General features: G+C 38.3%; 1 protein-coding gene across 4 annotated transcripts in view; it reads right to left on the bottom strand.

Moving 5' to 3' along the window:
- Window positions 1–306: 306 nt before the first annotated feature.
- The window catches only part of LUC7L3 (LUC7 like 3 pre-mRNA splicing factor), a 46,819-nt gene continuing 29,647 nt past the window's right edge, over window positions 307–17,478 (bottom strand). The window contains exons 7-12 of one of the 4 annotated variants that reach the window (XM_032785154.2): window positions 16,354–16,515; window positions 14,071–14,354; window positions 11,865–12,025; window positions 2,357–2,497; window positions 2,146–2,251; window positions 307–822 (exon numbers count right to left, since the gene is read on the bottom strand). In XM_032785154.2, coding sequence (XP_032641045.1) covers window positions 810–822; window positions 2,146–2,251; window positions 2,357–2,497; window positions 11,865–12,025; window positions 14,071–14,354; window positions 16,354–16,515 — 867 coding nt within the window. In that variant the 3' untranslated portion in view covers window positions 307–809. Of the gene's footprint in view, window positions 2,252–2,303; window positions 2,498–11,864; window positions 12,026–14,070; window positions 14,355–16,353; window positions 16,516–17,478 lie in introns of all 4 variants that reach the window. The other 3 variants (XM_032785153.2, XM_032785156.2, XM_075071825.1) reach the window with 3 other exon arrangements.

Raw genomic sequence — 17,478 nt, 5'->3', positions numbered from 1 at the left:
CTGGCATTAAGACTTGGTGCATTCAGAGGAAAATTCAAAGACTTCCCAAAAATATTGGATATGAACCTTATTAGAAGGAGAACTGCAACAGTATCTTTGTTCTGTGATTGACTGCTACGAAAAATACACTGCAGCAAAAATCATGCCACTTGTGAAAATAATGTGCATCTGTTCAATAAAGGACCAGGAGTTTGATGAAGGTGAACAGCTTAGTTTTAAAACATGAGACTAATTGGAGGAATCGAACGCAAACACAAACTGAATAAACTAAACAAAATCCATAAAAGCCAAATTAATGGACTAAACTTGAAGACATGAATAGATTTATTAGGAAAAAAAGTGTATTTAATACTAAATGTTTAATGACAGACAATCAAATTTGTAACAGAAATTCAAAGATACTTTATTTCCATTTCTGGTATATCAAGCAGCTAGATATATCCTAGTTGTAAAAATGGGATTCAATTTAGTTTAATTCACACAAATACTAAACATTTATTCTTGTGTTTCAAAGTCCAAGAATGAAATCTTGCAAATAAACACTGAGCAAGCCATGGGTTCATGTTATGTTTGTTTCTTATCTTAAAAAGTCTTAAAGAAAAAAAATGATACAGGACTTATATTCTCAGTGGCATGTATGTTATTAACTCCTCCCTCTGCACTCTGGGAGGTAACAACAGTCCTGAACTAATTTTATTAAAAAAAATTCTAACTGAACTTTATATTTTTCTATGCCACTACAGCTTTCTTTCACCTCATTTAAAGCAGATCTTCATTGCAAGCTGTCTTCCGGATTCTTCGCAGATTCTTCATGTGGTAGTCCTATAATGCAAAATTTTGGGAAAGCAAACAATTAGACAACGTAAAGCAAGGTTAGTTTGCCATTTCTAAATATTGGCCCAGTTCTTAGCTGTCATCTTACTCTACTAAAACATCAATATTGAAAATTAGGGGCTCCAGAGCAGTAACGCAATCTTAATGGTCTAATGATCAACCCTTAAGTGTTTAAGAGTTCATAGCATAAATATTGAAACTATACTAATAGTTTATATTGCAAGTAGCTAATTTATCAGCTGTCTTCTCCAATGCTTGCTTCTTATTTTAAGAATACATCAAAAACCATTTCTGCACGCTTAAGTTAGGTCAAGAATGGAAAAACTTTTGAAGTTTTTTAATATATTATATATATTTCCTAATGTTTAGTTTCTTCATAATGAGAATTGTCAGCATACATCCGTGCCATATAATATTACAAATTTTAGGCATCAGCCTTTGTATTTACATTTGCCTTACAAGTCTGGAATCAGCCATTATACTGCTCTGTACTATGGCTGACTGCAAATTCTCCTACACAGTAGGAAACATTAAACACATACCTCTTAAAGACTTGAATTGCATTGAATGTAACAAGGCGATTATTATGTAGTATTTATTGCATTTAAAACTCTTAAAGATATCTAATTCTGGGCAGCACTGCATCCCTACACACAGTTGAAAGAAAATTCCATTCTGTTAACATCAGATTTATAGTTTTCACACAATACACAAAAAAATCCTTTTCACTTTCTTGTAAATAAAAACACAACAGTAAGCTTAAAGATTACAGGCAACAGCATTCAAACATGGATGTGGGTAGAGAAAGGAGTACCTGGCATGAGTACCTGCTTAGTTTGACTGAATCCTTGATTTTTAATTTGGCTTTTCATGGGCCGCTCACAACACCAACGCTGTGTGAGGTATGGTAGTCAGCTGCAATAATTCATAAACCCTACACTTCCATCAATCCAATGCTACTGGCTCTCGAGTTACAGAACAAACTGCATTAGAATGCAAGGCAATAAAGCAAAAAAAACTAGAAACATCCTTGACAAAGAAATACTAGCAGTTTATATAAAAACAAAGTAGTCCAACATGTGCCTCAGAAATATTAAGTATTAAAGCAAATGTTTCTGCTGATGTACCAACACAATATGGACTTATATACAAAAACAGTTCAATTTTTTTAAAAAACGACAAAATCCCTAAAAATAATAAAAAAAAGGATAATTAAATTTTCTATGGAGACTATATTACAAATATGTTCCAAAGAGGCACACTAATGGGGGCATGAGTCTGCTACAAAATAGCTGAGACAAAACAATGTACCTCAAAATGTTTTGCAGGACTACACTGTCTTTTCCTTCAGAAGGTGCTTTAGTATGTCTTCTTACTTGGCTTAGCTCCATCTTCATCTGTGCATACTTACGCTGCACTGTTAAACAGTAACAAAAAGCCCTAATCAAAGTTTGAAATAATGCACTTACCTCTGTCTGATCTGAGGTCATATCAGATCAGTTTTAATTGGACTGAGTGTCACCTTCAGATTTAATGTCTTCATTGGTCCCATTGACCTCATTCTTAGTATCACTGTCCTTCGAGTCTGTATTTCTGTCTTCACTCTGTTTTTCTCGACTACTGGACTTCATACTACTTTTTTTATCATCAGATGCCCTCTTTTCTGCCATGAAAGAAGACATTAACCATGGATTTCAAAGTAAAACACATTGCACTTGTGAGGAGTGGAACACAGGAGGTGGGACAATATCAAATTGGAAACTAACAAAGTCACAGTTATAGGCATAGGCTTTAGAGTAACACCTTGAAGAGGGCAAAATAACAAGCAGCAAAATTAAAAGTGGTGAAAAGGAGGAAGGACAGCGTAGCAGTAGTGTGACAATTACTCAGCTTTACCTTGAGATATATAAATTGGGAAAAAGTGTAACAGTGATGTATGTGGATGTGCTTCATGACTGGATTCAGTGTTTTGCTCTGAATAGATTTTCTGTGCGTGATACGTGTGCCAAGGGAGGCTACGCACTTGTTATTAAACTTGGTTCTTGAAAAGGGAACCAAAAAGAATGAAGGGATAATAAGGCATTACTATTCAGTCTTGTTATTAACCATAGTTACACAGGGAAGAAAATAAATGAACAGCCAGGAAAAACAAGCAGCCATAACCTAGCTAGTTTAAAATAAGAATCAAAGGGAATACCAAAGTCAACTTCAACAGGACAAAATGTAATGGAGCTTGTCTGAGATATGTTATTAATTCCTCAACTTTAAATGATAAAAGACTGGGGAAGAAAGACTGTTAGAGATATAAAGGCACTAATTTACAAAACAAAGAAGCAACAGATCAATGGGACCCCAGTTTCTTCAAGAACTAGAAGGGTGAATGGTGAATAAAGAATTGGATATATTGCTGAAAAATTGGTATTTTCTTTTCCTCTACCATCATAAGGTAGAGTGAAGAAAATGAAACGGAAGCAGCAACGTTTTCCGATGGGGGTGGGGGGAGGAAATAGTCACACATTTACAGCTGAAGTTTAAAATCCGTATAGTTTGTAAACTAAATAATCGTAAATTTAAAAACAAAAAATACTAGTTTATCCTGTATCACTTCAAACCACAGGGTCAACCTTCTGCCCAACAGGTGGAGACTGAAAAACAAATTCTTGGACATCAGTATACAGACAAGAACACTGACTCTCCCTCAGATGGATTAATGTGCAAGTAGCTGAGAACCAAATACATAAAACAAGTTAAAAACGTCCAAGAAAGCTCTTTGCAAGGTGGCACATCTGGATTGGCATAGCAATTCTACACTTTAAAAGACAGAAGTGAAAAAGTTAAGTTTGAAGAGAGAAGTAGTATATCTACACAGAGAAAGTCTGCACAACAGTTTTACTAGAACAGACCACCAAATAGCAAGGAAAATGGCCAAAATCAAACCCACAAGAAGAAGGACAACTACCTAAAAAACACTAGAACTGAAGAAGCACAGCCTGCCTATAGTGCTTGGAAAAAGCATTTAGTGATGTCCAAATAGGTAACTGGAGAAGTCTTCTGATAGGGTTGCATATCTGTCTGCCCTCAGTATTGTAGCTACTCAGGTGGATTGCATTCTGACCTTGCTGAAAAGTCTTCTCTTTGTGCCTTACAGGTATCTCCGATGCACAGACAGCTCCACTGAGGAACAGAAGTCTTGTTTCCCTGCAAAGGGCTAGTAGTCAGACCAATAATCTGATCTTCTATCCTATGTAGATACGATAGATCATAATAGTCCTATGGATGTGCAGAGTGTGCAGTTTTTTGGGTTTGGACAGATAGGAAAGAACTTTTTCAGAAGATATAAACATTAACCTGTGGAACAAAAGATGAAGCTATACAAAGAACCCCCATCTTCGAGGGCCTGAAGAACAAGAAAATTACATCAAAGCTCCCGGAGTTTACTAACTAGAACTGAACAAATATTTGTAACAATCTGTAATGAATTTAGCTTCCTTCAGCACCAGTGATATCTGCAAGCAGACAGTAAAGTAAGTTCCTTCAACACATTCAAAATTATCTCACAAAACTATTTATTACTGTGGATAGAGCACAAATAGTTCTCTGTAGATTTTTATAGGCTCCCTATATGATTTATGTTGATTAGTTGTGATTCATCAGGTAAGATCACCTAATATTGGTTGTTTCTTGAGTGAATGGATGTACAAATATTTCTGGATGAATATTTGCATTGGCAACAGAAGCTTGCTTTCTAATGTAAATTCTTACCATTAAAACTCAAGTTACCTGATATTCACGGAAAGCACACAGACTGAATGAAACATGCTCATTAGTCAATTTTTTGGTAGTAAATAACTGAGCTCCGTTGCTAACCTTGCACACTGGACACATCACTATCACGGATGAATTTTTTCTTCTAAAATCTGTGAACCAGACCAATGAAATGAAAGCAGTGAGCAAATATTTCAATATCAATCCCTCCTGATGAAGGCTAGTCAGAGAACAGAAGAAGCTCACACAAATGGAAACAATTTTGTGGAAACTTGTTTTTTGACCAACTCCATCTATACCTATTAATTAGCTTAATTTCTCCAGTGTAAGTCTTATAGTTTGGAAGTAAAAAAAAACAAAACAAAACTCTATTGCAAGTAGTTGCATATCAACAGTTTAGATTAGGCTAACTTTCAACCTATGTTTATGGTAATATATATTTCAAAGGAACAAGGAGAGGTGTAACTCAGATTTGTTTGACCAAGGAAGAGCCAGCTGTCTCAAATTTTAAATATAACTTTTTTCAGAGCCTTACCAATTGTATGGTACAGAAATTCGGGAACTGCAAGTCAGGTCTTCTGGGTTCCAGTCCATACTCTGGCACTGATTTACTGTATAACACTGAGTAAAAGTCTGTCAACTTGTGCCTCAATTTACCCAGCTTCAAAAACCATCAGTGGTATAGGGGCTTAATTCATGTTTGTAAAGCAACTTGAGATTTCAGGATGAAAGGTACCATATAAGTATTATTTTCAGCCAACCCTTGCTGCTCACTTTAAAATCCTGACCCACAGTAATTATGAAAACTACTGTAAAGTCACAAAAAAGAGCAAGAATTCAAATGGCAGGAGTCTTAGCATCCACACCACATACTGTGCATGCACACAAAGTAGACTAAACCCATGTCTACACTAAAACCTTTGGTTGACGAAAGCTGTGTTGGCGTACAGCTGCTGAAGTTTGTATATTGCTCCTACGTATGCATATTTAGTTGCTTGCATCAATGGTGTGCGTACTCACCAGGAGTGCTTGTGTCAATGCAAAGTGTGATGCACCATGGGTAAGTATTCCACTGTGCCATGTGCCACCATGTGGAATGAGTTGTGCAGGCACCTTTGGGAGCTACGGGTTAAGTTCCACTATGAGTTGCAACATTTGTCATCCCATAAAATCCACATTCCTTAATTTTCCACACCTTTTAAAAAAATCCCACAATCCAACATGGCACCAAGACTGCATAGCTCTGCACTGTGCTCTTGAATGTTGCAAATATAAGATGCATGATCCTCTGGTATTTTCAAACACGCAGGCAGAAACACAACAACGACATTACGATTTCTTCAAGGACAGACTGTTAAGGGACATTGAAAAAGGTGGCATTCGTGGAGCAGCTGCAGATGATGGAGTGTTGCTTCTGGGCCCAAGAACTGAGCACTGACAGTTGAAATCACATTAACAGTGTCTCTATTTATTGCAACTCTGTTGCTCGGACCTTCAAAGCTAAATACTGATGTACCCTATCCATAATGTAATGCAAGTCCCGCAAAACTGAGGGTGGGGTAAAATTTAGAAACATTTTACCTCCCAGCAACATAAACTTCCCTGCTCTCTGCAGTGAATGCAGAATTCATTCTAGATTTTAGAGTGCATGTATCCCTCTACTGGAAAAACATCCATCATAGCCCTGTTCCACAGCCCTATTCTGCTTATTAATACTATGATGGTTTACTGAACAGATCATTTATTTCCCCAAATCTAGTATTACACTTCTAAGGTTACCAGGAGCTGAAAAGTCCTTGTAGTGCCGGAGAGGAACTGGTGGTCATGGTATGCATAGGTATCAATGACATAGGAAAGGATAGGAGAGAGGTCCTGGAGGCCAAATTTAAGCTGATAGGTAAAAGACTGAAGTTCAGGACCTCCACAGTAGCATTCTCTTAAATGCTTCCAGTTCCACATGCAGAGCTGGTTAGACAGGCAGAACTGCAGGGTCTCAATGCGTGGATGAGACAATGGTGTAGGGAGGAAGGGTTTAGATTTATTAGGAACTGGGGAAACTTTTGGGAAAGGGGGAGCCTATACAGGAAGGATGGGCTCCACCTAAACCAAAATGGAGCCAGACTGCTGGCACTTAAAATTAAAAATGTCATAGAGCAGTTTTTAAACTAAGGGCTAGGAGAAAGCCAACAGGTATGGAGTAGTATGTGGCTTGGACAGAGACATCCCTTAGGGGAGGATCTATAAATGGAGATTCTCTATGTCCTAGTAAGGAGGAGAGGATGGAAAATGATAAAAGGTAGGATCTGATGAGAAAACAGTCAAATGAAAACAAGTCCCATTCAATTACATTACGTAACAGCAGAAGGGCTGGCTTTAGCAAGTGCAGGGCCTGATTCGTACTCACTCAGCGGCGCTCCAGATCTTCGGCGGCACATCCTTCACTCGCTCCAGGTCTTCGGCGGCACTCAAAGACCCGCCGCTGAAATGCTACCGAAGACCCGGAGTGAGTGAAGGGCCCGCTGCCAAAGACCTGGAGAGCCACTGGGTGAGTAAAAATTAAAAAGGCGCTGGTGAGGGCCCCGATTCCGGGGAATTGGGTGAATTAGCCTAAAGCCAGCCCTGAATGGCAGACAACTCAAAAGTGACAAGTTTTTGAAGTGCTTATATATGAATGCTAGAAGTCTACATAATAAGATGGGCGAACTAGAGTGCTTTGTATTAAATGAGGATATTGATATAATAGGCATCACAGAAACCTGGTGGAATGAGGATAATCAATGGGACACAGTAATACCAGGGTGCAGAATATATCAGAAGGACAGAACAGGTCATGCTGGTGAGGGAGTGGCAGAAAGAAAGGATAGAATTAAATAAAGTAAAAATTGTAAATGAACCAAACTGTACCGTAGAGTCTAAGAAGAAGAATATAGTAGTAGGGATATATTACCGACTACCTGACCAGGATGGTGATAGTGACTGAAATGCTCAGAGAAATTAGAAAGGCTATTAAAATAAAAAACTCAGTAATAATAATGGGGGATTTCAACTATTCCCATGTTGACTGGGTACGTGTCACCTCAGGATGGGATGCAGAGATAAAGTTTCTTGGCACCTTGAGGACTGTTTCTTGGAGCAGCTAGTCCTGGAACCCATAAGAGGAAAGTCAATTCATGATTTAGTCCTAAGTGGAGCACAGGATCTGGTCCAAGAAGTGAATATAGTTGGACTGCTTGATAATAGTGAGCATAATATAATTAAATTTAACATCTCTGTGGTGGCGAAAACACCACAACAGCCCAACACTGTAGCATTTCATTTCAGAAAAGGGAATGACACAAAAATGAGGAGGTTAGTTAAACAGAAATTAAAAAGTGTAGCTCCAAAAGTGAAAACCCTGCAAGCTGCATGGAAACTTTTTAAAGATACCATAATAGAGGCTCAACTTAAATGCATACCCCAAATTAAAAAACATTCTAAGAGAACCAAAAAACTGCCACCATGGCTAAACAACAAAGTAAAATAAACAATGAGAGGCAAAAAGGCATCCTTTAAAAAGTGGAAGTTGAATCCTAGTGAGGAAAATAGAAAGGAGCATAAAGTCTGACAAGTGAAGGGTAAAAATATAATTAGGACAGCCAAAAAAGAATGTGAAGAACAGCTAGCCAAAGACTCAAAAAGTAATAGCAATTTTTTTTTTAAATACATCGGAAATAAGAAGCCGTCTAAACAATCAGAGGGGCCACTGGATGATCGTGAAGGTAAAGGAACACTCAGGGATGATAAGGCCATTGCGGAGAAACTAAATGAATTCTTTGCATCTGTCTTCATGGCTGAGCATGTGAGGGAGACTCCAAAACCTGAGCTATCTTTTTAGGTGACAAATCTGAAGAACTGTCCCAGATTTAGGTGTCATTAGAGGTGGATCTGGAACAAATCAATAAACTGAACAGTAATAAGTCACTAGGACCAGATGGTATACACCCAAGAGTTCTGAAGGAACTCAAATGTGAAATCGTAGTACTACTAACTGTAGTTTGTAACCTATCACTTCAATTCACTTCTGTACCAAATGACTGGAGGATAGCTAATGTGACACCAATTTTTAAAACAGGCTCCAGCGGTGATCGCAGCAATTACAGGCTGGTACGTCTCACTTCAGTACCGGGCAAATTGGTTGAAACTATAGTAAAGCATAAAATTGTCAGAGAGATAGAGGAACATAATTTGTTAGGGAAAAGTCAGCAGCATGGGTTTTGTAAAGGGAAATCATGCCCCACCAACCTACTAGAAATTCTTTGAGGGCGTCAACAAGCATGTAGACAATGGGGATCCAGTGGATATAGTGTACTTAGATTTTCAGAAAGCCTTTGAAAAGGTCGTTACCAAAGGCTATTAAAGTAAGCTGTCATGGGATAAGAGGGATGGTCCTCTCATGTATCGGTAACTGGTTAAAAGATAGGAAACAAAGGATAGGAATAAAGGGTCAATTTTCAGAATGGAGAAATGTAAATAGTGGTGTCCCCCAGGGGTCTATACTGGACCAGTCCTATTCAATATATTCATAAAGATCTGGAAAAAGGGTTAAACAGTGAGGTGGCAAAATTTTCAGATGATACAAAACTACTCAAGATAGTTAAGCAGACTGCAAAGAGCTACAAAAGGATCTCTCAAAACTGGGTGACTGGGAAACAAAATGGCAGATGAAATCCAATGTTGATAAATCCAAAGTAATCCACATTGGGAAAACATAATCCCAACTATACATATAAAATTAGGGGGTCTAAATTAGCTGTTACCACTCTAAAAAGAGATCTTGCAGTCATTGTGGAGAATTCTCTGAAATCATCCGCTCAATATGCAACAGCAGTCATAAAAGCAAACAGATTGTTGGGAACCATTAAGAAAGGGATAGATAAGACAACAGAAAATGTCTTTATATCAATCCATGGTACGCCCACATCTTGAATACTGTGTGCAGAAGTGGTCACCCAATCTCAAAAAAGATATATTGGACTTGGACGTGGCTTCCATATGAGGAGAGATTAATAAGAATCAGACTATTCAGCTTGGAAAAGACATGCCTAAGGGGGGATATGATCGAGGTCTATGAAATCATGACAGGTGTGGAGAAAGTACATAAGGAAGTGTTATTTATTCCTTCTCGTAACACAAGAACTAGGAGTCACCAAATGAAATTAATAGGCAACAGATTTAAAACAAACAAAAGGAAGTATTTCTTCACACAACGCACAGTCAACTGTGCAACTTTTTGCCAGATTTTGTGAAGGCCAAGACTATAATAGGGTTCAAAAAAGAACTAGATAAATTCATGGAGGATAGGTCCATCAATGGCTATTAGCCAGGATGGGCAGGGATGGTGTCCCTAGCCCCTGTTTGCCAGAAGCTGGGAATAGGCAACAAGGAATGGATCACTTGATGATTACCTGTTCCGCTCATTCCCTCTGGGGCACCTGACATTGGCCACTGTTGGAAGGCAGGATACTGGGCTAGATGGACCTTTGGTCTGACCCAGTATAGCCGTTCTTATGTATATTCTCAGCCCTGGGAGAAGGAGGTAGTAAGTAGCAAACAAAAAGATGACCAGAAGGAAAATTTAACTCAATGAAATCACTATGCTCCTATTTATAAAACTATCAAGAAAAGAACTGTGAAGCTATAAACCTAACAGAGTTCAATAATGGAAACAATTTGAGCAATTAACGTATAAAATTATAAGTATGCACACACACACACACAGTATTGCTGAAGGGTTAAAGAGGGCTCCTCCAACTGAATACCAAAAATCTGCTTTATAATTAGGTCAATGAAATAATAGACATATTAGGTGGTAAGTTACAAGTGAACATGCATTACAGATCTAGCATTATATCTGATCACATGCAACAGTGAACAAGCAAGCAGCAAAGCACACAAGCTTGCAGAGTGCTCACAACTAAGCAGAACAGACTGGAGAGGAAACCAAATAATGAAATACATTACAGTATACAACAGAAAAGTTATACTGGCCTAGAAAAAAAAAAGTCAGGCAAAAAAACATCTGAAGTGTTATCCATATTTTGAGAACCAATCCAGAGTCTACTGAAGAAATGGGAAAAATTAGAGCAGGGCAAACAGGCTAACCTATAATCCACATTCATATAGAACCTTTCACCCCAGAGAGATCTCCAAGTACTTTATAGATATATAGGAATCATTTTACCCACCCACCACTGAAATGAAGCCATCTCTACTGTGAAATGTGCCAGCTGTTTGAAAGCACACAGCAACCCAAAATGGTTTAGATCAGAAAGTGTATCCAAATGAAGTTGCAGAGAAAATTAAAAATGGGAATTTAGCCAGGATATGGAATTAACACCTCTGTATTATGAAAAGTACTATGGATCTTTCATATTCACAAGTGGTCACGACCAGTTTTATATCTTTTATGAATGATGGAACCTCTGGCAGCATAGCACAATCTAACAACAGACTCTGCTGGAGCACTGGATCAGTACTGATTCAAAGGGAAGAGAGCCACCTTCTAAACATTAATATTATTACTTGACATAGCATGTATTGCCATAAAACAATTCTGAGGAACAATTTGATGTTTCTTCGAGATTCCTCCATATACCAGATCTTGCTTCATTTATGAATAATCTGATGGAATCACAACCTAAGATGGTACGGATTCAGGCCAAGACGCTGAAAGGTCTCAGAAGTTAGGGAAAACTAAGGTTATGTTTATTAGACAAAGAAGATTAAGAGGATATGATTGAAGTGTACAGAAAATGAAGATGTCATAAGACTGTCCACCTAAAAAAACCCAAAACAAAATACATACAATGAGGAAAGCTAGTTAAGATTTACAGAAGTGTCCAAGAATAATAAGGAGAACTCGCTTATAAGGGCAGCAGTAGAAGATGTAATCAAATATATTTAGAGAGTTAGAGTGACGTGTGAGGTTTTCCAAAGCCAAACAGCCAGCAGGTGTCAACGGGCTAAAATGCTTGGGAACTACACAGTAGTGTGCTTTTCTTTGAGGATTACAGTACTAGGTAAGTAGGCAAAACACACATTTTGCAAGGAGGCAGGAGGGTACGAAGAGAAAGGGAAGTGTGTCTCAAAGTCATGTAGTAGAGACACATACAGGCTGCTCACAAATCTCTGAGGGGATCCTAAGAGATCCTTCAGTCAAAGACTGAAAGAATAGGTCTCGGGGGTAACATCAGTTCTGCATGTCTTAAGATCTCACACAAACTAACCTTTTTCTTTAGATTTCCTGTCTTGGTCTCGATCTCTGCTTTTGCTTCGGTGCTTGTATGATTTCCGATCCCGACTTTTTGATCGTCTCCTGTCCCGACTGCGAGACCTATGTTTTCTTTCTGACCTATCATGGCTTCTGCTTCTTCGTCGATCTCGGCTCCTTACATTCAGAAGTAGTTGAAAGAGAGAGAAAATATCAGCTGTCATTTACAACTCAAAATAAAAAATCTTCATTAATTTGCCACCAGGTTACCATTCTGCTCTCATGCCGGCTTAGAAGAAAAGGTTTAATATTTATGAGGAATACCAAGTCTTTCTTATAAACTCTTTCCTTCCAGGAACATTTCTCAGTACTTCACAAGTTCTCTGTCCACCCTTCTCTGCCTTCTTCCCTTCTTCAAACATCTACAGCTACGTGAAATAATTCTCAGGAAAAGCTTTAATACTGATTTTTAAATCAGAGCTTTAAAAAAATTAATACTTAAACTTTATGATGGAAGTGTATGTCATCTATCATGCTTACATCAACTACATATATAAAATCACGATGTTTTCATCCACTTCCAATATGGCAGTGAGTTTTAATACATGACAGTTTCTCTTTTGATTCATCCTTTGAAACAGCAAGAATTGTCCACCTCTGGAGAGGTTATACTGGACCTGATAGACAAGCAGTTTGATCAAGTGATGATTCTAGTGCTTCCTCTAACTGATTCCAACTTTTTAGATCAACTGTCCAAAGTCATATTTTGTTCAATGGTTTCAATGCACCTCCTGTTTTGGCTCACTTATTGCTTAATTTTTTGAGATACAAAATTAGATTTTATTTTTAAAATCTGTATTTGGTGTTGGATATGAATTATAATAAAATATTTTCTGAGGTTGAATGAGATTGATATCTGTTTTATTTTTGTAGTGTATCAATATAAAGTGATGAAAAGAAATTTGTCATCTACAGCTACAGAATTCAGCTGATTCCATTATAGGGTAAGCAGTTTCTGATCAACTGAGAAGCATCAACTGAGAGGAACATCAGAAAGGAAGCCTGGTTCAGTGGTTATGGTGTAGCCCAGGACTAGGGAAACTTAGGTTCAATGCTATGCTCTACTACAAACTTCAGGTATGACCTCAAGCAAGTCATGTATCTTCTGTGTACATCAGTTTCCCCATCTATAAAAGGGAGATAATGGTATTTCCTTATGTTCCAAAACTACAAATACAGAGAAACTTCAGTGTTTTCATAAATAAGGCTAAACATGTTGCAGTTACATACCACTAAAGGGTGGCAAAACTTTAGGTACATCTACACTTAAGTGGCATGTAGATTACACCCCCTGCTCGCCCAGCTGGCATAGGTATAAACAGTAGTGTAGATAGTGAGGCACGGTTGAGGGGAGTAGAGCGGCCTAAACATATGAACCTGAGGGCATGTATCATACATGGCAGCTCTCTGCATGCCCAAGTAGTGCCTCCTACATCTACACTGCTATTTTTAGCAGTTTAGTCTCTCACTGCCAGAGGCTCTCTCTGCCACAGAAAGAGGCTCTGGCAGGAGGGAGGCAGTGGAGAAAAGCTCTTTCACTGCCACACGTAGCTACAAATCAGTGACAAGTGTGGACGCAGTCTGCCTTTCACTGTGGGGTGTAGTGCCTGTAATCTTCACACCACTGTAAGTGTACACAAGGCTGAGTACGTTACACACACCTGGGGCTCTTTGCGTTCCTTCATTCTCTCCCACAAGCTCCCTTTGTACTACTCTCTCATATCCCTCAGTTTAAACAGTACATGCAACACCACCCCATACCAGAGGCTCAGTGCACCTCTCCCCGCCCTCCCACCCCCAATTCCATTCTACTCATACCTTTGTCCCACATTCTTCCCCCATACTAGGGCTTCTGTGTGCCCCCATTCTCCATACTATTCTTATTTCTTTTCTGTCAGTACAGGAGATGTCTAGAACATTCCCTGAATTTTTTGAATCAACTAGCTGTGGTATTCAAAAGTTGTTACAAACAGTAAAACAGAGAAATGCAATCAAGTTAGCATAGGTCCTTGTCTTGATCGGCCAACAAAATTCTTGACAGCAACCATTCCTTTACAGGTACATTCCTTTACAGCCTGAAATCATATAGTTTAGAGGTTCTTACGTGCATGGAATGCCATTATAAATTCACTTGAAAAGTCAATGGTCCCTAATTAAGGTACCTGCTTCGCCTTCTCTCTCTGCTTCTTGATCTTTTGTGGTCCCGTGACCGGCTGCATCTTCTGTCAGATGTTCTGCTTGAATGTCTGCTACGAGAACGACTCCTCTTACGTCTTTCTCTGTCACGTGCCCTCTCTTTTTCCTTTTCTTCTTCCTCACGTCGTCTCTTCCTTTCCCTCTCTTCTCTTTCACGTTCTCTCTCTTTCTCTCTCTCTTCTCGCTCTTGTTTCTCTTTTTTTAACTTGTCATCACGTTCAGGTTCTTCAGTTCTTTTTCTTAACTTTTCCTTACAAAAAAAGAAGTGTTTACAGCATGGATTTAATGAAGATAAAATTTATTCAGAAGAAACTATTCAGCATCATTAAACTGCTATAAAAGGGCAAGGAGACATATTAGATCTCAGTGGGTTACACTTAATCGTCAAGCGAAAGCATAACCCGCTTACTAGCGCTTCTAAGCCAGCTGAACAAGTCCTTTGTTCATCAGGATGGTTAACTGACCTGGGCAGTACCTAATATTTAAAATTAAAAAAAGATTTGGGGACTCCACAAAGTATTCCTTGCAAAAAGAAAAGGATAAAAACTGAGGATTTGTGGAAGAAATCCAAGTTGTAGAGTAAATATAATTATTTTGTGGTTCTGACAAGGAAAACCTTAAGATCTACCTTTAATACTTTTAAGATGTCACTATAAATCCCTCTGAAGTTATTTCTTTTCTTAAAGTTATTTCTGTAAAAGCATGTGTGTGTGTGTGTGTGTACACACACACACACACACACACACAGCATAACGACAGTACAAAAAACACAAGACAAGGGCAGGTCTATACTTAAAACACCACAGCAGTGAAACTGCTGTTGTCGGCTTCAGTGAAGATGCTATTATACTGATGGGAGAAGATCTCCCATCAGCATAATTAATCCAGCTCTCTGAGAGGTGGCAGCTATGTTGATGAGAGAAGCCCTCCCACTGACATAGTGCTGTCCACACCGGGGGATTAGATCAGTATAACTGCATGGCTCCAGGATGAGGATTTCTCACACTTGCAAGCGACGTAGTTATACTGATGTAAGCTGTGGTGTAGATCTGGCCTAACTACACACACTTAGGATTCTACCCAATTTACATTCCTCCTAAAACATCCAACCTATGGAAATGGAAAAGTTAGGTATCTCATTTTAAAATATTTTAATAGTGCATCCTCAAATTTTCTGAACTCCAAACAAACAAATTCTCGCTAACTGAAGTTGGTTATATCCCATATTTCAGACTCCAACTGAGTGGCACTTCTAAGTTTCACCAAGATGATGCTAAACTCTGTTGGAGTTCATAAACTCAAGAGTTTTGTTGCAGGTGAGTTTAGCTTCAGTTCTCAGGAGCCTAACGCCAACTCAAGGCTACCGTTCAATGGTACATCCCCAATTGCTTGCCATTATATTGATTTCAAGTGTCCGAAAACACCCTGCTAATATCAGGAGTTCTACGTTTGTACGTGATTAGCATATTTCCATTAAAGAGAAAACATACAAACAAATATCCTTGTAACTTGGATATTGTACATAAAAAATTATTAGGTATGAAAACTCTTCTTGTAGGTATTTTATATCACTCCAAATGCTTCACCATAGTGTGTCCCTGAGCAGATGAAAGATATTTTTGCAGTGATATCTCATGTATTTGAAAAGAGCTTGCTTGTCACACACTTCTGTTCTGTCTATAGGGAGGAACCGTATGCAACTGTCTGGGGGCTGTCATAGAAGAATGAACATAGAATATTTTAATTAACTTATTCCAGTGAATACTTTAATCAATATATTTGTAATATTCAGGGATACTGCACACTGGGATATACCAGTGTGAACCAGGAAATATACCAAGAGCATTTCACCAGACCAAAAAAAAAAAAATCATAAAAAAGTTAATTGAAACATGTTGTGTTGAATACCTTCAGCAGCCTGGTTAGTGGGGGAATTCAGCACAAAAATCCAGGCTTAATTTGATATTCATTTTTTGTTTTGTACTTTAGGTAAAATTTTCAAAAGCACAAAAGTGATGTAGGAGTCTGAGTCCCATTTTCAAAAGGGACATAGGCACTTTGGAGCCTAAGTGCCACTGCTAAAATTACCTTTCATCTCTAAATAATTCAAAGCTGTCAATGCTTGGTTGCCAACAAATGGATTTTGAGAACCTGAGTTTATGTATGTACGGATTCTGCCAATGATTTGGTTCTTAAATAGTTTATATAGAAAGAATGTCAGTTTACCTTTAATTACAAAAGTTACTCACTTTTAATTCTTCTACAGTAGCTTTAATTTTGGCATAACCCATGTGCTGTTTTCCCATTAAGTGGTCATCCACTCTGGACTGTGCATCTCCTACTATTAAAAAGGCTCCACACACTTCACAAACTTCCATTTGCTTTTCTTGAGCTGCAAAGCTCTCAATTGTCTGGAAGAGAAGGTAGTGGTTAGAGCAAAGAATAATAGAAAAGTTTTAATCTGGAGCCAGTTAATAGACTTACTACTTCTTACTTTATCAACTGTTCTTCTAGTGTTGTGAAATTACGAATTTCAGCTTTAAAAAGGAACTTATAATTACTTGCTTTAACTTGGCACTATTATGAAGTAGCCTACATATTATGCCTAATATGAAAAAGTTTAAAAAAAAAAGACAGACTGCAAGACTAAACATGCTGACTCAACGCTTTCCACAGATTAATGGCAGTCTGCACTTTACAGTAAGTACTTAACTGTGGAATTTGGGAAATAAATGTCTTTTTCACTATCAAGGATACAATGCCTATTACCCACTGCTACGGCTGGTTTCATGGTAATATTCAATATTAGTTCTACCTTGCAAAGGACAAAACCAGGCCCCACTTTTCTGCTGGAGACCTTTGACTACATGACAAAAACTTTGGAGACTGACAATGAAATGCCCAAGAAGAAGAAACATCTATAGGCCCTGCAATAGAACAAAGAAAGGAAGCTGGTTTTGATGCTTTCAAGGTAGACCTTCATTTTTAAGAGAATGGTGGGGAAAGTATAATAAATATATCAAAGCAGACATAGTGTGACAAACTTACCAAAATCTCATTACACTGAATTCATAGCCCAAATCCAAGTGATTATTTCAGTATAGCATTAATACGTTCTCCTGTGTACATTCTGCTTCTGACTCTTATGGAGCCAAAATATCCTGGTCTGAGCACACTTCTGGAGCAAGGGACTATTGAGTTCTAAACTAAGGGTACATCTACACTACGGGATTATTCCGATTTTACATAAACCGGTTTTGTAAAACAGATCGTATAAAGTCAAGTGCACGCGGCCACACTAAGCACATTAATTCGATGGTGTGCGTCCATGGTCCGAGGCTAGCATCGATTTCTGGAGCGTTGCACTGTGGGTA

The sequence above is a fragment of the Chelonoidis abingdonii genome, chromosome 13 (genome assembly GCF_003597395.2).
Source record: "Chelonoidis abingdonii isolate Lonesome George chromosome 13, CheloAbing_2.0, whole genome shotgun sequence".
Lineage (NCBI taxonomy): Eukaryota > Metazoa > Chordata > Testudines > Testudinidae > Chelonoidis > Chelonoidis abingdonii.
The sequence above is the reverse complement of the archived record's forward strand: the minus strand, read 5'-3'. Positions and strand labels throughout refer to the sequence as shown.